The sequence below is a fragment of the Numenius arquata genome, chromosome 16, assembly GCF_964106895.1.
Source record: "Numenius arquata chromosome 16, bNumArq3.hap1.1, whole genome shotgun sequence".
NCBI lineage: Eukaryota > Metazoa > Chordata > Aves > Charadriiformes > Scolopacidae > Numenius > Numenius arquata.
Genome location: NC_133591.1, coordinates 8113287 through 8141206, shown reverse-complemented (window position 1 = coordinate 8141206; position 27920 = coordinate 8113287). Strand labels below are relative to the sequence as shown.

The 27920-nt window shown below is 40.1% G+C and overlaps 1 protein-coding gene across 2 annotated transcripts in view; it reads right to left on the bottom strand.

Moving 5' to 3' along the window:
• ADGRD1 (adhesion G protein-coupled receptor D1) overlaps positions 1-27920 on the bottom strand; it is a 157877-nt gene that overhangs the window by 10207 nt on the left and 119750 nt on the right. For both annotated transcript variants that reach the window (XM_074159514.1, XM_074159513.1), the window contains 3 exons: positions 27589-27655; positions 26493-26559; positions 18703-18794 (listed from right to left, as the gene is read on the bottom strand). In XM_074159514.1, coding sequence (XP_074015615.1) covers positions 18703-18794; positions 26493-26559; positions 27589-27655 — 226 coding nt within the window. The remainder of the gene's footprint in view (positions 1-18702; positions 18795-26492; positions 26560-27588; positions 27656-27920) is intronic.

The following is a 27920-nucleotide window of genomic DNA, read 5'->3' as shown; positions in this document are numbered from 1 at the left end:
ATCCAACAAGGCTCCTATAAATTTATGGAAGATAGTTCTGTTGTGGATTGTTAAATGGGACAATTCAGATGCAGCTGCTGGTCAGAAGTACCTCATCTTTTGTGTGCTCAAAGGTGGGAATATGTACTTGGGGAAGAATCACTCTGCTTGACCTTTGTAGTGGGTACAGAGGGTTGGATGGACCCCCGGTCCGTCTGGTTTAATCTGAGATGGCAGTCCTTCTGTTCTTAGCTTAATCCACCTGGCTGTTTGATTAAAACAATAAACACCTCTACAGCTTGTTTTCACATCAGTTTGACCCAGTAAAGGCAGGTGTAAAATAGAGCAGGGCCAGGTGACCAATAATGGAGTTAATAAGTCATCACTCACTTTTTCCCAGTAAGTGCTATACATCTAGTTCCCAGCACTGGGCAACCCAAAAGCATTCATGATGTCCATCCACTCTGTGATCACTCAAAACCCCCCATGAATCCCACAGGGCAAAACATTCTTGCTGTCGAGACACTACTAACTAGACAGCCCACTGCAATTTTGCCTGGCAAGGATGAATAGATGTCATACCTTTGCACACCCAGACACCACATTTTCAGTGACAGCTGTTGAAGGACAAACTCGTCCTCCCAGGCAGCCGAGCACAGTTTTGGTGGTACAAGACAGAAAGCACAAAGAAGGGACCTGTCCCCATTTGAAACATCCTGAATGAACACAGCAGCTAGATCTAATCCCTACTTACCACAGCACTTAGAAACTCTCACTTAACTCCTGTTGCAGCCCGCAGGATTTAAGCACATGCTTACAATTAAATATGTTTAAAGTATTTCAGTGAATTTAGTCTACGGTACAATTACAGATAAAGAAGCCAAGAGGGCAGTAAATGGAACAGGGGTAGTGAGAAACTAACAGTCAGTCCATGCTCGCTGAAGCTACGTTTTTCAGAAATTAGCAGATTTCTATTTAGTTGGAAACCTGTGCAAGAGAGAAAGTTGTTTTAGGGAGATTAATGTCCTACTTGTGCCTTTAACCCCCTTGTAAGATTAAAGACAGGTTCAGGAGAGAAGTGGGTAGAGCTGCATGACAAGAGACCACTTGTAATTACAACAAACATAAAATAAATGAGAATTTTGTACAACACAATTCAATGAAGAAATCTTCTAATTAAACTTAGAGACAAGACATCTTGTTCATTTCCGTGACCTGAGCACACTTTGGTATATCCTTGATTAAAAGTGTATGTTGAAGAACTGCATAGGTTTCGGGTTTATAGGGGAATCTGGGACAGGGAAGAATCTGGAATCTTCTTTTTTTTTTTTTTCCCCCATACTGATTCTTATATTTATGTCCTTGGCCATGAATATTTCTGCACAATTCAATTTAATTCTGCAAAGAGTTTTTTCAGCCAGAAAATGAAGGAATACCTTAAAGCTTGAGCTCTCCTATTTAATTAAAAAATGCATTTAAAAAGATACCATTTCAAAACAACTGATAGTAGTTTATTTTCATGAATCAAGAATGCTTGGGTTTTTTTCCTCTGTTAAGACTAAAGTTCATGACCTCAAACCTCACAGAAGAAGTGCTCAGCTGGGGAGCTGCCAGCAGCCCACCTCTTGCAATCAACTTAGTGCAGAAAGACCTGTATAACCCTACAGAGCCCTTGTGCCTGCAGGAAAGCGCATCTGTGTGGGGCACGGGGCAGCTGGGGGGAGGCTACGCAAACACCTGGAAGATGGATTAGGTACATTCGGATTCCACGACGGCTTAGATGTCCTCTCTAACCTGATACAGCAGGTGATTAGTATGCTCAACACGGCTACGCTTGTAAAACTGTCTTCATTTCAAACCACCCTTTTTTTTTTCTTCTCTTTTGTTCTCACACTCTCAATTTTTATAAAATTTGCAGTTTGGAATATAATTTTCCCCAGCTGGTTTGTTGCCAAAAATAAGTTTTCATTATTTCTTTTTGAGTCAGAGCATAAAAAGCTTCATCTGTAATTTGTAGTTGGGGGCAGTAAGAGAGTTAGGTACTCAATTTCATTTGTTTTCAAAATCATTCTTACAGTTTGGATTTTCAGGAGCCTTTAACATCACAAATGTCATATTTTTTAAAAAATAATGTATTAATAAAGACTGCTCACTATTAAGCACAGGGTCCAGCACATGTGCAACAGAAATACATAACTAAAATTGAAAACAAAATACAGACGTGGGATTTTTCATGCAAATATATTAATGTTTCACACACATCTGTTTAGAAGAGCAACTACGTAGGGGTGAAATTCATTTAAGACTAAGGGTCAGCTCTGCATAGGTATCACTTAATCTGATTACATCTTTTTTTTTTTTCCTAATTACTGCATGGGTGCTCTGGATTTCATCCTGTGTATGAAATTATTAGTTCAAGGTGTTTATGAGCTTTACTCACCAAGCAAAGGACTCAGCTCTATTGTTCCTGATCCTCTTTTATTTTCTTCCACTTATCCCTCCCCTTCCCATCCCTATTTCATTTTGTCTTTGAACTTTAAAAAAGAAAAATACTAAACGTAAAATGCTGCATCAGAGCACCATTAAGGTGGCAAGATTAGAAAATCTTAGGAATACAAAAGTTAATGTTCCACTAGGCATATTAATTCTGACACACTACGCATACTTTATTTTTTTTATTCCCATTTTTCTTTGCTACATGAATATTTCAGTATATTAGTTCTAGTACACTAAGATATAGAGCACAATCAAATACATGTTTTTGGAGAAGGAACACTGCATGACTTAAACTGTGCAACCTTGAAAAAAAGTCTACCACCATCGCTTGAGCCTTTTATTGTCCAAGAAATTGGTGACATGAAGAAGCAATACTTTGGGGCAGGTCTTTCTTTGCAGATATTGAGGTCCAGCCCCAGCAGGACTTCATAACCTTGCTAAAATCTTTCTTTGTCCCTGTGCCCTAATGTGTCAGAACACAGAATGGCCACAGCCTTACAAAGGACCCTCTAAATTTCTCCTCTGTTTTCTTCTCATGCTCTGGCCTTTGAAATTAGAAGCAGCCTCACAGCCCGTTTCTTACACACACTTTTAAAAGCTCAGATATTGTTACTCTTTTGCAGTCTAATAGCATTAAGTTCAGTAAGTTTTTTGTCTCTCTGCATCTATATACACTGTATGATCAGTCCTGGAATTAATCAGAAACAAAGCAAAAGCAGCACAAAATTTTCTTTTCTTCTTTCTATTGTTTCCTTTTGCCAATATACTTTTGTAAAAGTATGTACCTGTTACTACTTTGTAATATAGACAACTTCTGGAAAATACAAAAATATCTTGAGTCTGATTAAATTTTTATATCCAGTATATATATTTTTATATCCAGTAGGGATTGAACTAGGTGACCTTTAAAGGTCCCTTCCAACCTAAAGTATTCTCTGATTCTATATGGAATAGCCTTTGGGATTTTACTAGCCATACATAGCCTGCTGTTGCTCGCTCTGCCCCAGCACTAACAATCTCTTCAGCTGGGCTGCAGAGACTCCTGGAGCGCCCTCGCCAAGAACCACTTTGGCACGGCTTGATTTCATTCAGATTTGCACGCTGGGTTATTGCAAAAAGCAAGCAGCCAGGAACCAGTGCTGCCCAGTGCCACCTCCTGGGCCATCACCCCGCAGAGCCCTGTCGACCTCGCTGTCCTTGTACGCTCGTGTACAGTCCCGCTCGCCCAGCGCCCCTCTGTGACCCCCTGTCACGGGACAGCGGGGAGCCCTTTCAACCTTTCAAAATCCTCAGGAAATTTTTCTGATATACTACTTGCAAGAACAGCATTAACTTTATTCATTAATTGTTAATCAGGCTGTCCGTTTAACATGCACTCACCCTTTACACTTACCCTTCTACTGTTGAAAAAAAGTACTGTTCTTCCCTTTTCCTGCTTTTACAGTTTAATTCCAATTCCTGAGGAGTAAACCTTCCTCACCAGAGATCTTCCACTCCATTTTTTTTTTAATTGGCTTTATTTGGTTGCTTTTGTTTTAGCACTCACTTGAGTGCAGGATTTTGCCATTTTCTATGTATCTTGCTCAGAGACAGCCTGCTGGTCAGTGCTTTACACCAGCAGAGATGCTGAAGCGCGCACTAATCGGACAGTAGAGGAAGGGAAGTTTTCTGAGCTGGATGATTATCAGAGCTGTACTGAAGTCCTGGTGTGCAGGAGGTACAGGTTTCAGCATCTCGGAGATGTATTTTCATTATCAACAGAGTATAAAATCATTGCACTGTTACTGAACTTACTGGGAACATTTTTCCAAGAGCAGGGTTGGGCGTTATAGTTTTATTGTATTTTATTGTATTTTATTGTATTTGCGCTTGGTTTGGAACAGCTCTACTCAATTGAGATTGCTGCCTTCCCCTTATTTAATCCCTGCCCTTTTCTGCGATTGCCCTGAGCACACTGTCGATATCTTACACCGATGCAGAACGACTACACTGACAGCTACAAGAAAGAAATTTCACTGCTTTCAGAAAAAAACCCACTTTATTACTTCTGTGAAGGGGACCCCCTAATTCACAAATCAATTTTATTGGTTATATATGGAGCACTAATCCTTTTAAGACTTCTGACATCCACTTTTCAGTCATGACGCCTGCTGAAGTAAGAACTAAAATCAGACCCATAAACCAAGATTATATAATAACTGGAGGAAACATTGCCTAAAAAAAGGCAAAAAATCCTTCACAACAATGCACCAAATTTTTATCCTGACAAATAGGCCTTTTAACTGAATTTTCTTTCTTGTTTCTTAAACTCTTCACGAGCCACTGTCAGCAATAGCCTTTGTAAATGCAAATAAATAAATCCAAAAACCTGTAACTAACATTTCAGACTACTGCTGAATTTAGCTCCAGTTTCCCATTTGTTACAAGTAGCGTTCACTAACCTGAAAGCTGGAAAGCTGCTGGGAAAGCACACGCAGCAATTCTGACCAGCAATGAAAATGTTTTTCATTCAAGTTCCTCGGTGCCCCCCCCCCCCCCCCCCCCCCGCTCCGGCCGCTGGCAGGGGAAGGGCAGCTCTTCTGCCCCTGCCCTCGGGAGCACTGTGTGCTGCTCCTCACTTTGTGACCTGGCTCTCCAAGGAGCAAACCCAATACTAGGCGATTTAGGTGGCGCGTTGCCACCACCTCAGACAGACACATGGAAGAATACTGATAACAACCCATCTGTTTTAGTGAACTAGGCAGCGAACAGCAATGAAAGCGTACACACAGCCTTGGGGGCCGATCCAAAGCCACTGATATCATTTGGAGTCTACAGGATCAGACTCCCTTTCACCCCTCAGCAAGGAAGAGCCAAGTCTCAGCAGAGTAATGCACTGTGGGTGGTACCAGCAGCTCAGCAGAGAAGCCGAAGCACAGGCTTGAGAGTCAAATCCCTCAGGCCCCCTTCTAACTTAGCAACCAATTTGCTTGGCACGCTGCATGACAGTGACGTTGAGAGTAGGTGTTTGGGGTTTTTTTTCAGAATTAAATTAATCTCTGAACTCTGCTAGACATCTTGATCTAACAAGAGAGCTTTCATCTCAGAAAGGACAGATGTGGATTTTAATTCTGTTCCTGCCACTGAGCTGTAGCTCATGCCCTTCGGCAAATACACGTGCACCTTTTTCTCCTCCTACACTCTGTCTTGGCTATATAGACAATGAGGCTGATGGCACAAGGAGTGTCTTTTAATTAGCACATACACAGTTCCTAGCCTGATCTCGGGTGATTTCTAGACACAACTATAAGAAATTTAAAATAAATAAAAAAAGACAAAACCACTGGTAACTGCAGATGCCGTTTCCCATTTTCCCAAATGTTATTTGCCCTGTCAAAGTGATGTTGTGAAACTCAATAAGAAATATTTACAGACACTTTAGATTGTTGCTTTCTGGTGGGTGCCATGTATAATCCAGGGAAGATGCTGCTAGTCAAGGGTATCGTAGCTATGAAAAAACAAAATAAAAAATAAAAATCACCCAAGAAAAGAACAGCATTTTTTTCTCACAACCAGACAACAAAACCTATGCAGAAGGATTTGGCTTTATCCGTATACAGTTAGCCATGAGGTAGTCCCGGGTTGAAAAAGGTTATGGTATTATTTCTGTTTCTAGACCAGAAAAAGATATCAAATAATTAGTTGCCAAATATGACCATAAAGTTAGTTATAGGAGCAACACATTACTAGGATAATCTAACCTTGGCTGCTCTGGATGCTCTGCATATGTGAAAACAGATGTTCCTTCAGACTCTCCCCTACTTCTAACAGGACCTGGTGCCTAGCTCTGCGTTGGACTCGGCCCAGGAGAAGGAATTTGTTACAACAGCTTATTCCCAGAAAACTCATTACCTGTCTCTTCCAAGGACAAGTCAATGGAAATGTCCCAAAGGGCTCGATCCTGCCTCTGGGTGCCAGATGGACCAGTCTAGATGTCATCAACTTCTTTTCTCCAACATTTGCACCTAATTATTTCTTCCACTACAGTCTCCATTGTTTAATCCATTTTCAAAGCTCCCAATGTAGGACCTCTTCCACCCCATGACAGCTTTCTGTACAGACTGCCCCTAGGTATATTGTCAGTGTGAGGCATGAATCTATGTTAGCCCAACACTTACTGTTTTTAATTGGCTAAATCTCTACAAGTCATCTTGAAACAATATACTGAAAATTAGTCTTATATTGCTATTTACAGCCACCTGAATCTTTTTTCTAGTTATTATATCATGCGGTGAAAATCTTTGTTTTCCCAGCAGTAAACCAAGATGACAGACCCAGTGTTAATACAGAGGGAATGTCAAATTACAGAATTTATGAAAAAGACCTCGTAGTGGTCACTTTTCCTTATATTACAGGAGATTTGAGGGAAGAATTCAGGAGTGGAGTACTGATATGAAGGGCACAGCTTGCTCAGAAAGGACACACAGGGAAAAAGAAAGGGTATATCAAAAATGCAGACCTGCTCAGAGCGCCAGGACCTGTGGGCAGACAGACCTTGCAAAAATTTCTGTGTAAAAATAAAGGCAAAGGAAACGGGAACAGTCTGGCAGCGTGCGTCTATTTTGGCTTGCCAAACCAGGAGGCTAATGTGGACGGGGATGTTTTTATCACTAAACATCTCAAGAGTTGTCCAAAGCACAGGATTAGATGGTAACATGGAGCTAGCTTCATTTAATTAATGATAATGAAATACAGTTTATGCAACTGTTTTTTTTAAGATTTATAAAACTGCAGCCGGTGGTGTGATGCCATTACAATATTTTTTTTTTTTCCTTACTCTGGGATGTCAAACCAGGAACAACATGTGTTGAAAATATGAGGTAGGGCCTACTTTGTGCTCTGCTTGAGCTGGAGCATCACGTTGGGGTTCGGGATCAGATTTCAAGAAAAGTGTGGTCCCCTGGAAAGACCCTGGAGGCAGCAACAGAAATGACTGGTAATCTAGGAAACGTGGCCTGTCAAAAATGGAACAAGTTTTCAGTATATAGATTTGGAGGGGAAGAAAGAAACTGTTGTCTCTGTCCACTGGAGGAGGGCAGGCTCCTATTTGTCCTTTCTTAAGCTGCCCTTGTAGGAATGTCAATCTTTTTAAGAGAAGCCATTAAGAAAAAAAACGCTTCTGAGCTAGCTACAGCCTGGAGAGACTCAAATTTCCATCACCAGAGGCTTTTACCAGTATAAGTAATTGTGTTTTACACACAATTCAAACTGGTCAGGAGCAGTTACACCGCCAGTTAGCACTCTTCAGCTGACAAGTGGCATCGAACTTCATAGCTTGGTACTTCTGTATGCCTGGGAACACCCAGAAAAAGCAGCCTCACAGAGAAGAGGCTTATTGGAAATCTGTAGGTTTAGCAGATAGTTCTGGCTCTTAGCTTGAAGTCAGTGGGGCCCATAGTTTAATTTAGGATGACAAAGTAACAATCACATCAGCCCATACGCAAAATTTCTGTGGAATAAGATTCACTCCCCGGGGAGCTGAACTCTGAAAATGATCTCTTGACCCTAAACAGTCTCAATGACCCTTAATTATGCAATGATATCAACAGAAAGATCGTTCTCCCATTTCCATGGCAACGGTACCAGTGAACAGCAAAGCTATCAAGGTCAGGCATATAAACTGAGAAAGAAAAGTAATTTTCTGTGTAATGGTTCATATGAGCTTTAACTGCAGTAGTGGCAAATAAATAGCCGTATACTTGCTTGGTCGCCTGTCTCAAATGTACATAAGGGAAAAAAAAGAATTGCTGAAGTACAGCTACAATCACGCTGCCTTGCTTCTGGTTTCTCGAAACTGGTAGTGACTGCTGCTCCGGAGGATAACGCAGACTGCAGCCAGGCATTCAGCCATGCAGTGCTGTAACGCGAGGAACTTGAATTCTTATTAAGCTGGCATTAAAGAAGCCAGGCAACATACGGCTTTTATCAAGTTTATCAAAGTTAATGTCATAGCTGATGCTCTATTATTACTTGAAGAAAAGCCCAGTCAGAAAAGTTTCAAGAAAATATTTTCTAATTTGTCAAAATCAAAATGTTTTACTAACTGGTTTGATTCCCGCCTTCTCCCAAGGACCTGCTTTGCAAATGGAAAATATGGGAAAATACGTGTACTTCCCTGCTAACCTCCTTACAGCATCCAGCCCTGTCGTGCCAGGCTCCGGTCCCCTCCTCTCCCCTCCCACCCCTTTGCAATACCCATGGAGTCTCCAGGAGCAGGTCTGGAGGCTGCCTGGTGGGGTACGGGCTGGCCGTGGGGACAGAGGGCTGCTGGGGACCGACCCCAGGGCCAGTGCTGCTGTCTGAGGCTCGCTTGGTTTTTTGGAACCCTCTCAAGCCCTTTGCTTTAGTAACGTGCTGCAGTATTGGGTACAGTTGCGATTCCATATATGTTACGAAAATGAAAAATAGATTCTGTGGTCATTTATTTTTTAATTTCTGAGCTAAGGATTTGCTGATTCTCTTGCGTACAGTGGGCTCAGACAATAGCTCATGACAAGCTCCTTTATGCGGCTCCATACATATTTATGTCTGTCTTATTGCTGCTTACTTTTTTGAACAAGTAATCTGAATCATTACTAGCTCTACTCAGAGGAGAACACTCAAGCCTTCTTGCTTCTGTTACTGTATTCGGATGGTCCTTAGTTTTTTAATATCTTTATTAAAATAAGGGAACTAATGTGGGAATGTGGCTGGAGAAGCTACGTGAGACTCACTGGGGATAATAAACACAGTGGACTTAAAAGAACCTCACTCCTCATCTCCTCATGGGGCGATTACAGCACCTCACACCAAAACTCTCACTATTCCTGACATTCTCATGCTTTCAATTATCATCTGACTTAACTGCCTTTTTTATTATTTCTAGTATGCTTTTTATTCAGTTTCTTTCACTAAAATATGTTTCTGCCTCACATCTTTTTCAATTGAAAAAAACTGAGCATAATTTCCAATTTTTATTTCCAAAACACATGTAACATAGATCTATAGTTAATGGCATTTTATTACTTACCTCAAGATAGTACCTAAAAGTTTAAAAGGACTTTTGATTCTAAAACAGGATGTTTTCTTTATGTAATTACTCCTATTTTTCATTTATTTTATTTTATTTTGAGAGAGCATTGTCGGGAAAATATGTAAATCACACTTAGCTAAGAGCTCTGTCAGACTGGGTCGTGATTTACAAGGTTGCCTAGAGCTCTGCACAAGGTGCACGTTTAAATAACCATTTACTTTATGTGATGGCATAACTATAATATTTGTCTTATTATTCTGCATAAAGCTGACATAGAGTTCTACGATTATAAATTGGACCAAGGATGTAAACGCAGCAGTTCAAGCAAACTCTTGAAGTTATTGCTGTTCACAGTGAATTGTACCATTTCATGATGAACGACCAGCGTTTAATTGTTCCTGTGGTACCAGGCATAAAGCTATGACTCATTACACCGTCCTCCTCCTACTGGTATTTTTATGGCTTAAAAGCAGATATTAAAAGATTGAAACCTAAAAACAATTGAGGAATTTTTAAAACAAAGGAATGTGAGCTTTAAAGCTCTTTTTCACTGTGTATTTTCAAAAGCTGAAACTTTCTGTTGCTATCGCTCTAAAGAAGACATGCTATCCTTTAGACCACTTTGGCAGAGAGGGGGGCGAACCACATCTATGTAGTTCCCATATGTCACTGTATCGTATCGCTAATAACTTCTCTGACCCAACTCCTCTGTTTGCTGGCACCTTGTGTACCACAAAAGACTCATCAGGAATGATCCAACCTTAGGCATGGGGCCAGCAGAGAGTTTTGTTCTCATTAAATGCAGTATAAATCCCTATTTGACTTAAGGAGGCCCCGTCTCAACGTAGTGCCCCCTCGAGCTCCTGCAGAGAACAGCTTTCACCTGCGGTGACTGCTCTGAGCATCTATCGGGGACTGATAGGGTGGAATCAAGAAACTGATTCAACCATAGGTCAATAAGCACAACAGTTTCTAGACACTGAAGATGAGAAATAGCTAAAGGGTGGCTTATTACAGCCCCTTCTCTCACACCCTTCCCTTCCATTACTGATTCTGGTGTGCGCAAAGTTTTATCACAGGGATTTAATAACCGAGTTTTAATAAACCTCATTCTATCCTGACATTCAGATATGAAAACAAACTTCCCTAAGCACCTCTAATGAGAAGTAGTAGATCTTTATACTCAAAAAATCCAGCACTTCTCAAATATCAAGTTTTCCTAGTATATTTTGTACCTATATGTTGTGTCTTACTGCCCTTCCTAATACAAGAAGAAAACAAGCACACAAGTAGCAGAACTGCTTGTTCCTTTGGAGTCCACAATCAACAGGCCCTGAACACCCTGAAACAGTAAATCTTGTTTAAGGAGAAACAACAAACAGAAAACAATTCCCACAAAGGACAATTTAGGCTCAGAAGGAAACAACCAAGAAAAAAATAAGCTGTGGAAGGACTCACAATGTCATCTGGAGCAGCTCAGCCAGGAGACAGGGACCAGAATTGGCCCTCAGTCATTTGTGCAACATTTCTGAAAGCTGTTAGGTAACACAAGCTCAGCAGCTCCTCAGGTGATCAGCTCCATTGCTTTGCCCCTCCCCTCCCCTCCCCTCCCCTCCCACTACTGGAAGCTTAAAGATACTTGATTTTCTTCAACAGTTTAAGCCTATTACTATTTGTCCCTTTTCCTGTGGTTTCACAGAGTAGCCTCCTCTCTGCAGCTCTGTTTTACGTACTTTTAAGCTTTTATTACTCCTCCCAAAATGTGCCTGAAATGCGCCTGAACAATCACAACATGGCCTGGAGCCTCTCTCCAGCGCTATGACTCTTAGCATCTGCTGTAAAGAAAGCACTACCATTACTGTCATTATGGTTCCTAAAAGATTAGCACTTCCTCATTAACACTCTCCTTGGCAACATTCAAACCCATGTATTCTTAGTCTAAAACTCTTAGTCTAATAAGGAGATACCCAAACTGCGTTTGTATTTGTCATATTCAATGAGCCAAAAATTTAATTAGGTTGAAGACATTATAATTGGCAGTGGCACTTCAGCTCACTAATTGTCATTGCTTAATACTTTCATTTTAATTGTTTCCTTTATTGCCAGTCACTCTCCTCCTTCCAAGAGCTTCCATGAGGTACATCACTCACGCTGTTTGAAGCTATGTTCAACGAACATGATTCCTTACACACAATTAGGAATTGTCAAGGAATTGCTGAAAGCAGATTTGACTTGCCAGACTGCACTTTCTTACTGATGGCTCTGCTTCAGCAAACGGGAAAAGCTCTTCTCTTTTTCAGCAGAACACACAAAAGCAGGAGCTCGGTGACTCAAAGGGTTGCAGCTGCAGCATCTGCTACCCAGGAAGGCACAGGAAGGATTTTCCAGTGCTATGGATCTTGAATTCCCATGGACTTTCAGAAGAGTTTGAGTGCACGTTGTAACTTGCTCCTCACCCCTCGTGGAAGGGGGAAAAAAATAAATAGAAATTCTCTAATGGTATCACAAAGGGGTGGAATTTAGTTACGGCGGGAGATTATGGTATCTCCTTTGGCAGGAGAGCTCTCATGAGAGCTTCAGACAAGTGCCATGATTGACAAGTACGTTCTGCGAAAATGAAGAGCTGCTAATAATGTTTAGGAGGAGAAGTCTTTGGACATCAAAGGATATTAAACAGGAACGGAATCACAAGAACAAAGTGCAACAAATACACAGTATCTTGCAGAATAATGCCTGATGTTAAAAGCACCAAAGCACTAACTCAGAGGATTGGTATCTGAGACAAAAGGTGACTGGGCTGGAAGGCAGGCGGAATGTTTATAAACAAAGTAAAATACTGATGCAGAGTCATGGTGTGGAATGGATGGTTGATTAAACGGATGAGCAATTTGCCACAGCGCATTCAGTGTGCTGCAGGGATATAATAGATGGCTTTGCAAAGTGCTTTGGAACGGCCAATTACACGGTTAAACCATACAGATGTCTGCAGCATCATGAGCTGTTGGAGGACAACCCTCTTGTATTTGTATCCGTCAAAGGGAAAATCTTTCTGTACAGCTTTTTTTTTTTTTTTTCCAAATAACCAAAGTAATGGATTTTTGCATTAACCTACATACCCTGTTTTCAGTTTCATTCCAGAGGGGTTTATGCTACATTAAAAAAATGCGGAACAAACTAACACAACAGCTTACATGATTCGCTTGCCCTGCTGAGCTTTTCTTGAAGCCGTGTTTTGCTCCCATGCACTGCAGCTACTGCCATTCGTTCCAACTGTCAGTCATTAATTTAACTAAACAGAAAAAATGTTTTTCCTTCACTCAATAGAGCACTAAGAGGCTATTTTATTATTTTACTGATTGAAGATCAAGATTTGAGGGAGGAAGGAGATAAGTAAAATGAAAGAAAGAATGGGGTAAAAAGCCAAGAAATATTTCTAATTTTCTCGTAATTGCTTTATCCGTGGATGATTATGATAGCTACCACTTCTGGTTCACCAGTTTCTGAAGTGTACACTTTATAAAAAAGATAGAGATTTTTCCAACTCATTGGACCATTTCAGAGCAAGCAGTGAGAAAGTATTCAATGAGAGTTGGACTTAGCGACTTATTCAAGAAAAGTTAATGAGACTGTCTCTCCTGGCCAATACAACTCAGAAGTGATCTAGCTGGGGTCACAAGTGGTGTGGCTTAGAAGTGACCAGTGGTGTGGCTAAGCCTGGTATCTTTGTTTCTAGACTAAAACTACCTTCCTGCAGCGGAAGGGCTTTGCATTTCTTCCTCTGTTACAATTAGTATTAGTTTTAGTGCAAAACTAAGATCTTTGAAAATCATATTATACTTTAACCTTATAAACCAGGAGCCAGGTAACTCATGGAATCAAACAACTGTCTGTGATAGACTTAATCAGGGAAGAGTTCTCCCCGTGTCTCCATGAAATGTGCACATTTCTAGAACTCTGTCACATTAGGTATCTTTTCTCGCTGCAACAGAGAAGTAACTTCCCAAGTAAACACAGCAATGAGGTTTTGAGGGGGTAGAGCAGCAAGAAAAAAAAACATCTAGGTCCTAATAAGAGTTATTGAATGCACTGAGTGGAATTAAGACTTTACATGCAGCAGAAATAAGTAAGAAAAAGAGTTCAAATGGTCGGTAACTCAGAAATGTAATCATATGCCTTTTCAAGCACGTGAGCAATTCCATTAAACTAATCTGCTTTAACTGCATTAAGCTTAGAGAGACCACTCATATGCTTAAACTCAAACATATGAATAATTGTTTCCCTAAGAGAGGACCCAGTCAAGAAGAATGGATAACGCAAACAAATGTTTTTTGTGTGCATTTAAATGTTTCAAGGTATTTGATTCAGCATTCTATAAACTAAACCATTCAAGTTAGCTTTTTGGTGGAAAATCTGTTCCCTGGATACAAAACATTCTCAGAAAGCAGCACATGAATTATTACACAAAATTATTTTGCTGAGAGTCAATAGGTAATCATCTACTAAAAGGTTCAAATATAATCAACCACACCTAAGTGAAATAGCTCATATTCTATACATGTCTTCAATATGCATCACAAAACAATACAAAAGCATGTTAAGTAAATTCAAGTAATAAATAGGAACTGATAATAATTTTGCCCAGCTCTTACCAGCAAACTGCTCTTGCAGAATTGTTTCAGACACTAAAAAAGTGACTATTTCCACACACATACCAAAGTTCCCACAATGACCAAATACCTAAGTTCAGATTGTCACAGGAGTCTATTATGCATTAATCAGCATCTCTGATCATAACCTGATTAATTAATTAATTACTTTAATTTTGCCTTCAATTCTTGGTTATTTTGCAGTTTATGTATCATACAAACTTACTCTTTTATGCTGCTTCTTCAATTTATGATGTATTTTATTTTGGGGGTGTTATTATTATTTACTTTAAACAAACAAACAAAAGCCTATGTCCACACCAGTGTCTCTGAAACTAGGATAAGTTCAGCAAGGTGCTGTCTGATACCTCCATGGTGACAAGCAACATCCAGACCTGAAGAGGTCAAGCAGCCCATGATGTACTGCACTTCATTATGAGCAAAATATAAATGGGGAAGATGAATAATAAATTAATTAACTTTCTTTTCTATTTTGGCTTTTAAACATGAAGTTTGATGGGTGGTGCCTTCAGAGCAGGGTGCTGGCTCACCCTGATGAGTCACATCATGTGTGATGACACATTCTGTAGTCACATTTGAGTCAGCATTTGAGAGGACCTGTTGCCATATGGAAAACCAGGAACAACTACTCTAAATAATTACATCAGTTGATTGCTGTTTGTTGCCAAGAGAAACAAGTCTTGTTGGTAATATCCACCTGCATTGCCAAGTAACTTAATCTTTAGGGAAACTAAATACGCTCCAGTACTAGCATTTCTCTAACAATGAATACCCTTTCTAACTGATAACATCATGGCTCGTAACTGCATCTTTGTTATGACAATTTCCTAAGGTAATCTCTGCTCTGTTGTGGGTTGACAGCCTCAGAGGTGTGAGTTACCACACCTGGCTTGAGATGTGCACAGAGATGATATCTGACTAGGAGCTGGGAAGTCTGGCTACCCTCACAGTCACTGGGGAGAAATGAGAACTTTTCATAGAACCATGGAATGGTTTGGGTTGGATGAGACCTTCAAGATCTTCTCATTCCAGCCTCCTGCCATGGGCAGGGACACCTCCCACTAGACCAGGTTGCTCAAAGCCCCATCCAGCCTGGCCTTGAACACCTCCAGGGATGGGGCCAAGGCAAGTGAGATGGACATTTAACAGATGAGATCAACTGCATGGTAGAAGCACCCATTTCTCCATCAATCAGGAGTCCAGATGGAGGTGTCCGCTTTACTGAGCTCTAAAGTCAGGGGAGATGAATTCAGGGCAGGTGCTCTCCCATCCAGGCTGCCAGCAGAAATGGGAGACAGTGCTTGTTGGTGAGATTAAACTTTTTCTTTGGCAGCAAATCCTGGCAAGAGGCGAGCCTGATGACGAGCCTGTTCCATAAAACCTGTAGGCTGGGATTTTCAGATTACAGCGGCTGTTCGTATATGAATGCAACAGCAGCTGCCAGTGTGAGCTCTCGTAGTCGAGTGCTTGAAGGCAGGTAGAAGTATTGGCCAGAGTTAGCAAGGAGAGGACAAGCTGGCACTGGCTCCTCCCTCACGCGTCTGCCACAGGCACTTCTGTCATTCTCCAGCCAGTTTTGCTGTGCCTTTCGGTTCATTATCACTTGTAAACTTTGAGACCCCGCTGTTTAAGTACTATCGTCCAAATTGTTGCAGACAGCAACTTACTGTTTTTCATTGTGCTTTCCACTTAAATTTCATTCCAGCTTGAAAAGACAGCACTGAAATCCTTCTTTTTTTTCCCTCCCAAGTTTATTGGATTGAGCAGGCTTCCCCTCCACAGCTCCTTGCACTGCAGTTCTCCTTGTCTGGCTCTCTGAAACCATGAACACAGCCCTAAAAAAACCCACTTCTGCCTTAGGTACCACTTCACCACAGCAAACAACGGCAGTGTGGTGACAAAGTGCCTTCTTGTCTCATCAAAATCACATTGTGCCATTTTAATTCAGCTGTGTTTCTAAGGAGTGCTTGATAATTTTTTTCTAACGTATTCCAGTTTCCCCCGTAGCTAGTATCAAATAAACAGCACTATTCAGGCGGGTGCCTGACAGGCCCTTTATTTAAGGCTCATATTGCACAAAGCTTTTTGCAGTTTCAGTGATTCCTCCCTAAGCCAAGTGAACTTGTTGATTCAAAAACTACCTTGTAGCCCTTGCTGACAGCGACTTGACAGAAACTACAGAGCTTATTGCGTTTTTTCTCATTTCTCTGTACTCTCTGCCACTGATTCGTTTTGCTGTGCTTATCCATTTTCACACATTAACAACCTCTAATCAACATCTAGGATCCTTTAAAGGTTGGAAGCACCTTTTTTTTTTTCACTTTGAAAAACATTTCCCGTGCAGCTGTCAGAACAGAACCCTTTTTTGTTTTGTCTCCTTTTTGGGAAAACCGTACCATGGACAGAATGATTTCACACTGGGCATATAAACTTCTCGCCTGTATAAGGAATAGTCATGACAAGAAAATGAAATCCAGTGTAATAAAGGGCTTATATTTATTTTTTTTCCAATAGGCCAGTTACTTTCTCCATGACATCCTCTGTACGTCAAACTCTAATTCATCATGCCTCACCACTATGTCGAATCAGAGTTGAATACTCTCTAAGATCTGATTTGGACAGCTATTTATGCCTTTCTCATTTCAAATTTATTCTGAGGAGCCACTTCTGTAACGATATCTACAGAAAAAGAGTTATTCTGTATGTTCTGTTTACCTTCAATTATATTTTATTGAATTAATTTAGTTCTATAAGGAAAGGTGTTCTATCAGAGCATATTTCTGCTTAATCAATAATTTAATGATTGAATGCTTCCAGATACATCTTCCCACTGATTATAATTTTTCTCCACCACCATTGCTTTTGTTAGGTCCAATCCTAAACCTGTATTTTAAAAATTACTTGGCACAAGGAGTATCTCTTAGCCAGGGTGTCTGGAGAAGTCACATTTTCAGTACAGAGCTCCACCATTCCAAATCTACAGCTGATAATATTTGAACTAAGAACTTATACTCCTGATTAAATGGATTTCATCTTATTCCTAGACTAACCATTCATAACTTGGTTTACTTGTGTACATACATATAGTGTTCTTTTAAAAAATTAATATGTATTAGTGTGCAGGGTACACTGTGTATTGAATCAATCCTGTATAATACAAGTAAGGAAATATCTAAGTACGTAGAGTAATCTGTGTAGCTCCTTCTTCTATTTATGGAGATTGTTCATTTGTCTTCATAATTCTAATAGTTTATACACATTGGCATTGGCAATATACAGTTATTTTCTTCCTAAGGTTGTGTATTTCCTTTGTATTTCTGAAGGTCACGGGGACTCAGCCAAACCCAAAACAGTCATTTTAATTCCCAGTCTTTAAATTTCACTACAATGTAATTATCTTATAGATTTTTGTGTAGACTTATTTACTGTTTTTCTTTTCCTGTTGGGTAAGTATACAAGAACTAAACTAACTTCAATTAGGTAACTGTCACCAATATTTAAAACTTAATGGCATTTTTAAAATTACGTAAGTAATCCAAGCATAAAAATTAATCTTTATAATACCATTTCAGAGCAGTGGCACCAAATCCTTACAGTACAATAGCCTGTGGCTCAGAAACATTAAACACAAACCATCATCACATTTTGCTTCTACCCAAGTTACATATTCCTTGAGTTATATATATATATATATATATATGTTACATATTCCTTGAGTTTATATTTGGATTAAAGCATTTTTAGGAGACACAAAATACAAAATGGAATACTCAGCATCTTACTTTAAACTCAGTATTTTAAATTATATTCTTAGCTACCCATATGTAATCCTATAGATTTTAGAAATCAGAAGTTGTCCTTGTGTATTCACGTGCAGCCATGTGTCTACCTTACATTTCCCCTCTGGCCTTGCTAGTGCAGTATTTTAAAGATGACACACTCTCAGAGAGGCCGCCATCCAAGAGGCTCAAGGCACCTTGATACAAAGACATGCCCAAATTTAAGCACACATTTAAATCCAGCATGTCTGTGTGCTTTGTAGTATCAAGAGAGTCTTAAATATAAGCATATGCTTAAATATGCTGAACCGGGGCTAGAAACAAGGTTTAGCCTCTGAAGGAGCAGAATAGTCGCAATACTCCAGTACGGATTAATGATGCTCTGTGAGATTTGTCTTTGAATACAGCAGGAAGAGGAAAGTTTTAATAAAAGGGAAAATCATGAATCAGCAAATGCTGGAGACTGTAATAAGCAGGAAAACACTTTAGCTCATGCTGAACAGGTTTCATCCTGTGTAGCATTCAGCTGTCATAAAATATAGGTTAACTGGCTACATTCAAGACAATGATACGATACCTTTAACATTATTTACTTTTTACTAAAGAGAAATTATAGCAGTCTTCTGGGAGAAGTCTGTGATATGTGTCTCAATGATACAACATATGATACAACATAGCTAGTGTGAGATTATTAACTTGTGATAATATAATTTGAATGAGAAAAACTTACTTGAAGGCATTGGCATCTCCATGGACCTTATAGTTGTCTGCACTGATTCTGGAGATAACTCTCGTGACAGCAATGAGAATACCAATATTGACCTGAAGAAGGAACAAGACTTGGTCAGGAGAACAAGTACTGGCTGTGTCATAGGTGCCAACTGCCCTAGGAGTGTATCGTAAAAATACAACAGAAAAGAGTAACTTTGCTTGTTGTATTTATTTGGAAAAAGAGATTTCCAATTTTGGACTGGTAAAGTTTGACCCTTGTCAATGGATTTCCCTTTCCCCACAGCGGGTAGTTCTCCCTTTGCTTTCCTTCTATCAGGAACAGTCCCTGCCTGATTAGGATAAGGCTGGATTGATACATCGCTTCACAGCTAAAGGAGCACTCAGGATCCCTACTGTACAAATAAATACCCTAATAATCTACTGCCAGCTGACAAATTTGACAAGAACTTCAGTGAACAGGGCCATGTTGTCTGCATGCTCTTCATTTTTGTGTTTGCATGTGCACAGACTTCAGAAAGCACCTTTCTCGCTAGACTGCAGAGTGTACAATTCCTGTTTCTTACCAAAGTCCGCTTGCAATTTAAGCACAAGATTATTTTAAAACAGCAATGAGGAAAATATGTTAAACCTGAACTCTGCTCTTCAAAAGCCCTGCTCTTTTTAATGTCAGGCCCAGCAGAAACATCAATAAAATGAAAAGAACTCCCACCAGAAAAGTAAGAAATCTTGAAAAGACTAACGCTGAAAATATCTAACAAAAGAGAGTTTGCTCTGGAGTCACAGGTGAAGAAAGAAGGAAATCTTTATCACTTAAAGGAAATGTGGCAAAGACTGTCTTGCTGTGCAAAGACCTTGGGTTTAAAGAGAAAAAAAGAGGAGAGAATGCAGAGGTGAAAGATGTTATTTCCCCCATCCTGTCCAAAGTTACACATCAGCTACAAAGCTGATATTTAGCATCAAGTTAAGAACAAGAGTAGAACAAAACTGTCCTGAACTATAGAACAAAAAGAAAGAGAAGACTTCAAAGTAGTGCTGTTCCTCAGTTAAAACTCAATAATCATACTCTATTTTGACATAAATATTCCAATTCTAAGGATGAGAGGGTGAATTAAAAAATGTTTGTTTGATGATAATAATTTCTTCCGTATTTTTCAAATCTTCTGACCACTCTTCTAATTTTAGATTTCTAAGGGCAGGTCACGACCTGGTGTGAAGTAGGAGCACAGCTGGGATAGTTCATTTCTGCCACGGCGTTCTGGCCCGTCTGAAGAACACCCTGTGGAACCTGACAGCATTTCAATTACAGGTGTACTTCTTGTTCAGTCAGTTTTACAGAGATGAGCAAGAGGTGAAATTCAGTGGTCTTGGGATCACTTTCCCTATTCCCACCAAGTCACATTGTGTAAATATCTTTTACAAATTTTTAAAAGTAATAACAAGCATTTTTGAGAAACCCACTTATATGCTAAATATGCACGTTGACTGAAGCAGCAAACAATGAACACGGACAACTTACACTTTCTCGCCTCTTTTTCCTCCAAGCTTTCCAATTTTCTGCTGCGCGTCCACCAAATGATCATCATCATTACTCCAGCTTTTCATTGGAACTGCCATGAAAACGCCTCTCTGTACCTTTAACATCTTTCCTGACACATTATCTTTCATCAGCCTTTTTTACTTGTATCCAAAATATCAGTCTCCCTTTTTGACACTTCCTTGTGGTGTCTCACTGACATTTCAAGTTCATCCTGGCAGAGATGCTCCACGATCCCTTTCTCTGATGACTGCAGACAACAGCACGCTGCTGCCAGCCTCACAGGCTTAACCCTAATGCTTTCTTCCATTCCTAATTCTTCTGAGACGCTCCTAGATTTTGCTTTCTGCATAGCGTTTTTTAAAATATGCCTAAATATTGTATATTCAAACACTCCCCCCAAAAATGTGATTAAGTAAAAAAAAAAAAAAAATGAAACCTCATTCTTCAAATTCTGAATTTCCTACATCTTACAAAAGTCAGTGAAAGTTACGAACGACAAGCACCAACAACTGAATACTCAGAATCTTGCAAACTCTCACTCAAACTGGATATGGACCCTGAGATCTCGTCATGAAAACAGCACAAGCAAGATAATCTCAAAGGAGACAAATAAGATGGTTTTCTAAAGCCCAAACTGTTCAGCATTTCTAGCTGAATTTTAATTTCTTTATATAAAAGAAATTAAATTGGAAATTAATTTCCTAGGTATTTTGAATGGTCCAAAGTAGAAATTTTAAAAGGCCTTGAGCTTCTCCTCTTGTGCAGTCAGTGTGACTATATCCTTTCCAGGGTGCGTTAGTAACATGTTTAAAAGATGAGTAAGGAAACACTGTGATCTCACTGCTGAGAAAAAACAAGGTACTTGTGAAATTAGCAACGAACAATTACACTCAAGTCCCAAAGTTCTGCATTTAAATTTTTTGAACCACTTGAAAATTTTTGTTTAGGTATTTTGAGAAATTAATCTCATCCAGCCTAAATAAACAGATTAGTTACAAATCTCTTCCTTTGCTAATATTTCAGAAAGTAAAGCATGGAGATATTTCCACTGCCCTTATAATGGGAAACCAAAATACAGCCACTGAATTGTTCCTCCAGTGATTTTTTTGGCATCTGATGTAAATACTTTGCCAATGATCTGGAGAATGCTTAGTTGATGAAACACTCATTAGGCTTTAACCTGTATCAGAATGTTCAAACGAAGAGAATAAGCATTTAGGAACTGTATATAGTTCCTATTTTTCACTTTTCTGAAAGGCCAGATGATCTGACAGTTGCAGTTATTTTGCCTTAAAATTACACAGGAACTTAGGATATTTTTGCTTGCAGGTACTGGCCACACTCTACTTTTCAAGGAAATATAGCTAATCATGTTAGCGCTCGTTTCCTCACTCACAGGACTCCTTTCACGGCAGCTTGTCCAACCCCAGGCACTCGCAAGTCTCTGCAAAATCAGCAGGAGCTGCCAGTTCCCATTATTGTAGGCTTGATCCAAAGCCCACCAGAGCCCATGGAAAGATCCCAATGACATCAGGGAGCTCTGGCTCACTCTAGTGACAACTTCATCTGACTAAAACTTGTCAGATCGGGAAGAGAGTTAAATGAGTAAAAAGGACCTCTGTCTTTTCTCATTGAAAGTTTGTCAGATCAGATACAGTGAGACAAATTCTTTCCCTCACTTAGGTTTTTTTTTTTGCAGGGGTTTCACCTAGATTTCCTCCAAGTCTCATGAGATTTTTGTTTCTTCTCTAGTGCAGTGCAGAAATCCCCTGTGTAAAACCCTCTGATGTGGTGTGTTTCATCCTAGCCAAGAAAAGCCTTGGCAGCAAAGAGGAGCTAAAAAAAAATAAATGTATAAAACATATTGCCTTAATTAAATCCATTGACCAGCTTTCCTCTAAAACCACAAACTATTTTAGGCTCCACTTCAGTTTCAGGCAATGGTACAGGGAGTTATAACTGGCTCCTCCGAGGTTTAACATACTTTCTCACGGTGGGGGCTAATTGGACCCTTATCATGACATCATTAGTAGCACACCAAGGCTGGGCGTTGCTGCACTTGCAGCCCATTGCTGGGTCACATCAAAAATCGTTACTGGGTATTATACATTTCCAAACAGTTAGTCAAATGAGATCAATGTTGAAATCTGGGAGAATGATTTTGGAAAGCCTTATTCCACTCTTAGCTATCCCAGAGCAACTAGAGTTGGAATAGACTAAATTGAGTTATTTTAGACTTCTGTGTACATGACTTCATATTAACGCGTGTAGTATCACACCAGACAGAGCTGAGTATCAGAGCAAAACTTTGAGGTTGGAAAGGAAATACACAAGAAAATAAAGAATAAATAAAAGGTGTAATGGATCCCTGACTTCTACTCTTTCCTAGTAATAATTCTTAATTTTTAATTTCTTACAATCTGTCCCCTTGTTTGAAAAAATGTTGCATGCTTTCCTGTTGGTTAAGTAAGAAGAAATTTAATTTTAAAATAATGAAGGAATTTAGTTTTAAAACAGTAAAAGCGCTCATAACTGAGTGCTAATAAGAAAAAATGGGAAGCTTAGCAGCCGTGGTCTGTTCATTTGTGCTCTAATCCACTAAAGCACTTCAGTATGTACTTGGTTTCAGTGACTCTGAGGAATCCTACTGTTTCAGGGCCTTTAAACACTGTGGGTCCAATTCTGTCACCTTTTTCCATGATGAATGATGCCTAATAAGAGACACAAATTGTCACTTTTCAAGCAGTGGGCCTACCTGCAGAGTAAGATACTATTCAACATACATACAAAAATGGTGCTAATTCTGCACTGGTACATAAAGGTATGAGTAAATACCATGAGGTATCAGAACTAATCATGTATGATTAGCAAGTATAAGGGAGATAATATTTTTTTTACATTGAATATTGATAAGCAATTACCCAGTGAAGCCAGTGCTGGCAATCTCAGCCTGGCACCCAAATTCCAAGGAGTACCACCTGAAGACACTGGTTTCAAAGCTGATGTCCCCAGAGCACAGAACAATATGCTAATGAAAATCATTTAGCTCCGTAAAAATGTTGTTTATGTCAAAGACTTGTTAAAAAACACCAGGAAAATAACTACTTACAGGGAAAACAATAGAAAGGACTTGCCACTACAGCCCAGTACCTCCCCCCCAGTGGATTGCTTGCTGTCTGCAGCACTCCCACTGCTCTGTGCACACAGATGCTTTCCGCAGAATTTCCTTAATTCTGCCATATCTATGGAAATACACCAAGGCAGCAGATGGTTGATAACAAACAAAGCCTTCTGCCAAAAGTTTAATGTCTTGTTCCAAAAATTCAGGTGCTTTGTCAAGTATTTTCTTTCTTTGAAGACATGGCCCAGGCCCACTTTGGCTGAGTTTTGGTTTTCAAATTAATTCCAACTTTTTTTTTGCAAAGCTGATTTAAGAGGATGCTATAGAGGCTTGGGTGTTGCGGTCTGGGGGTGAGGAGAGTGATCTTTAAATTTAAAGATGCAGGTAGAAGCCAAAATACCTACGCATAGAAGGAACAATTTCTTTCATCGCATCCCTTGACATAAACACCAAGGAAAGAGCATTTTGGGTATGGAAATCCATATAGGGCTGGGAGGTTCTGTGAATTACTCCCTAGAAAAGTATGTGTGAGTATTTTTTCCCAGTCACACTCCCACCACATCATTCTGTTTTAAGGCTCCGTGCTGTCGGTATCGCCTGCGAGGCTGTGGCAGGACAAAAGCAGACTGCGTCTGCTTGGTCTCTAGGGAGTGGGAGTTGAAAAGAGCAGTCCCCCTGCTTTCTTCACAGCATAATCCTTCTTCTTGGCAGAGAGAAGCTGTGGATGGAAGTCATCAAAAACTGCTTTTTGAGATGTATTTTCAGAGCTAAACGCTAGTTCATGCATCTAGTGGCTAATTTGTTATTTAAAGAGCACAGGCACACATGCACACACAAAATAGTGTTTAGCCTTGTTATTTCCCTATAGGCACTAACACATTTTTCAGCTAGCATATTCAATGCCCAGAGAGAATAATTTGTCAGTTAGCTTGCTGCTATTTTGGGCAGACCTGGGTTTAGACTATTTAACAAATTGCTCTACGAGGATCAACCTCGTGAGCTCATTTTTTCTCTTTCTCAAAATATTTGAATCCCTACAAGAATATAACTTGAGCTGCACAAATATTATGTATCATAAGTAAGAGCCAGACAGTTAAATCCTTACTTTCACTGGCAAGCAGCTACGCATGCAAATTGTTGAAGGCTGCGCTCACTCAGGTGAGTAAGCGCTTCACTATCTGGCATGTTTTGATTAATACCATCTTTGGACAGCAGCTGGGAAAGATTTGATTTTACTGGTTGCATCTCATGTCATCCTTTGCTGCTGAAAAATGGCCAGAAAGCAAGTGCTTATGTGAGACGGAGACACTTGAATATTAGTTCTCCAGTCATCAATATCTACATATCTTTGAATAGAAGCTCACATACAGAAGGACCAAGGTGCAGGCCAACATGAAATTAAGTTTGTTGGAACAAAGTCCAGAGCCGTTTAGCCAGCTCTAATCCAGCGGCCAACATTTCTTATTTACATGTATATACTTCGGTAAAAGAAATTCTGCCCATACTGCACAGGGACTTTCCAGTGTTGCCATTAATAATTTGATTAAAATGCTAACATGAGGCGATTTCTGTCACATCAATATAGCAACTACTTTCATTGTTTTCTTAATGTATGTTTATATAGCCCAGTTTTTCAGAGGCTGTATATTGGGTGGAAGATGCTGGGCTGGGCTGCCTATAAGATGTGCTGATTTCACCGTCTCCCAGGGTAGGATGTCCACTCAGCTGCAGTGTAAAATTGGCTGTGATGGAAAAGGTCAGCCAAGGAGGCACCTTCTGCTTGCCAAATAGTTATAGAGATATGCAATGCTAAACACTAGTGGTCCTATACATATAGCTCTCCTTCCCTCCCTTGGGAGCAGGATTTGTGTTTTTTTCTGTGATTAAATTTGGGGAAGTTTCTTTGTGCATTCCATGGAAATCCTAGTTTTCTTAGGGAAGTACGAGGTAGTCAGTGGCTCCTTTTGATGCTCCTCCATGCAAGTAGTCGGGATATTATTTTACCTGATCCTCCTTAAACACCACAGCAGGCAGACTTTGGTCTATATTTGGGCTCATGCCTTTAAAATCTTTAAAGACAACCTGATTTCATTAATCAGTGAGTCTGTTCCATGTTCATACTGTCACTCTGACATTATAACCTGCAGCAAAAATTGTAGATAGCTTGATCAATTAAAGTATTGCAAACAGTGCTGAAAAGGAATGGCCTCCCACTTAATCCCTGCAAACACCCCTGAATACTTAAGTAATCAGAGTGATTAAGCTACAACCCACTGCAATTTAATGTGTGGGCATAATTAAGCTGCTGCAGAGCATTTGTGTATCAGCATCGGAGCCGTGAACCTGCACTCTCCCCTGGAAAGATGATGTTCACTGGAGCTGGCAGAGGTGTGTGCAGCAGCACCCGAACCCTGGGAAACTCCCCTTAACAGCCCTGCCTCGATCAGCCAGACAAACTGCCGGACCTGACATTGAATTCCCAAAACAGAGGAACAGCAAAAATTCCTTGTCACTGTGAAAAGGCAGGTGCAGCTTGTTACCTTCCCCAGAGCCCACCCAAAGTGTGACAGCTCACCCCGTTGTTTTAACCCATTCCTGCCAGCTGCTGACTGCTTAAACTCTGCGATGGTCGCCTTCACTGAGGGCACTCGGCTTTACTGGGAAAAGTGAGCTCTCTACAAGCACAAGCTTCAAATACCAGTGGGGTGGAATCAGCCTTTCCCGATTCCTAAAAAATACACTTTTTCTGGTGTATATGAAACACAAACCACAGAGTTTGTTCTTTTGGGGGATCTTTCTGAGAATTATTAAAACTCCCAAGATTACTTAATTCTACGCAGTTATTAATTGCCCCAAGAGGGCTGTTTCAAGAGAGGGCTCTCCCAAGATTTTAGGTTGTATTTTTGTCTTGAAATAGTGAAATGAACAGTGTGGGAATTAATATGCATAAACTAATATACAACCGTGTAAAACACAAAAATCAGAGGAGGAACAAAAGAATTCTGGACTCTTCATCTCTGTTGTTTCACTGGCCTGGCACAAGGTCTGGCATCAGCCCTTCAGCCAGCTCTGCTTTGTGGCTGACACAGACGGGCAACAAGAAAACAGCAGCAGCCGTGGGTTTACCTACCAGAATTACAAACAACGCTGGTGCCACAAAAGCCCAGATTGCTCCATTCTCTAGTGAAAGCCAGCAGCTGCAGAGAAAAATCAGAATGATTTTAGATTAAGCACACGGTCATTTAATTAGTAATGTTCTTAATTAAAAAAGAGACTAGAAGAGAGCGCAAAAAGACTGATGAATTTTAAAAGCAAGAGACATGATAGAGCATCAGTAAGAGGCCCCTTTTCCCTTCGCACGCGGGGAATCTGAGGCAGGATCTCATTTTGATTTGTATCTTGCAGAGAGCCAGTGACAGCTATCTGCCCCAGCACGCCTTCAAATAGCATTAGGGGCTGAAAGATGGGAAGAAAGGAAAGGTTTTATTTGCTATTTGTTGTTCTTGTATCCTGTATCACAGGGAGTCATTTCAGGGCTGTGAGCACTGTCATTGTAGCAAGAGACAAATTGAAGCCGTCCCTGCCTTGCCTGGCTGGGGGTGAGGAGACTGGGAGACATGCTGTCAGCTTCACACCTCTTCCCTACAGCAGTGACGATACAAGCTAGTTCACCACACACAAAAAATAACCCGTTCCAAATCTTTTGCTTACATTATGGTAGGATTGAATCCTACAGGTTTGTTTGGTTTTTTTCAGATAAATTTACTCTTCTTTTTCCAAATTAGAAAGGAACTCAGTATTCAAAATTTTTAATGATACCCATTCTAGATCTTCAGATGTTTAACTGTAGTTTTCTTCAAAAGATTAAATGTCTTTAATCAAAGATTACTCTCATCTTGTTAGAAATGTTTCAGCCTGCGCTTTGCTCTGTGCGTGGGGTAAGCTGGGAGCTCACTGCAGGAGGCCCTTTGCCTCTGCAGCAGAAGGGAAAAATAGGCAGAACATCTCAGGAGCTTTTTGTGCATCATCTCAGCAGTGAAAAGCAAACCTGGGGCTTCTGGGTCTAAGAATGTTCCTACACAACAGTTGTGTTTTATCATGCTTTCTCCCCTACTCCTCACCAGGATCTTGCAGAACTACAGTCCTGTTATCAGATCCACAAGTTTCTCTCCCCATCAGTTTTTTCATCCTTATTGCATCTGGAGTGAGGACATTTTCATACTCACTTGCCGCTTTCTCCATAGCTGTCTAGGGATGATGTTGTAGAAATTACACAAATCACCAGTGGGCAGCCTGCAAAAAGGAAAAGTCGGTGGCAATATTAGTAAAAAAATACGTCTTCCAGTAAGCTCTGCAAGTTCAGCTAAATTTTGCATGGACAACAGAACAGCTCAGAGTAATTCTGGAATTAAGCCTAACTCGACATCCTCCTGCAGCTGTGTAATAAAACATGTTTTATTCAATTAATGTCAGACAAACAAAATGACTTTTCAATAAAGCACTAGTTTAACAGTTAAACTGAGTTAGTGCTAATTTCGTTGAGAATCAGGGTCCTTTT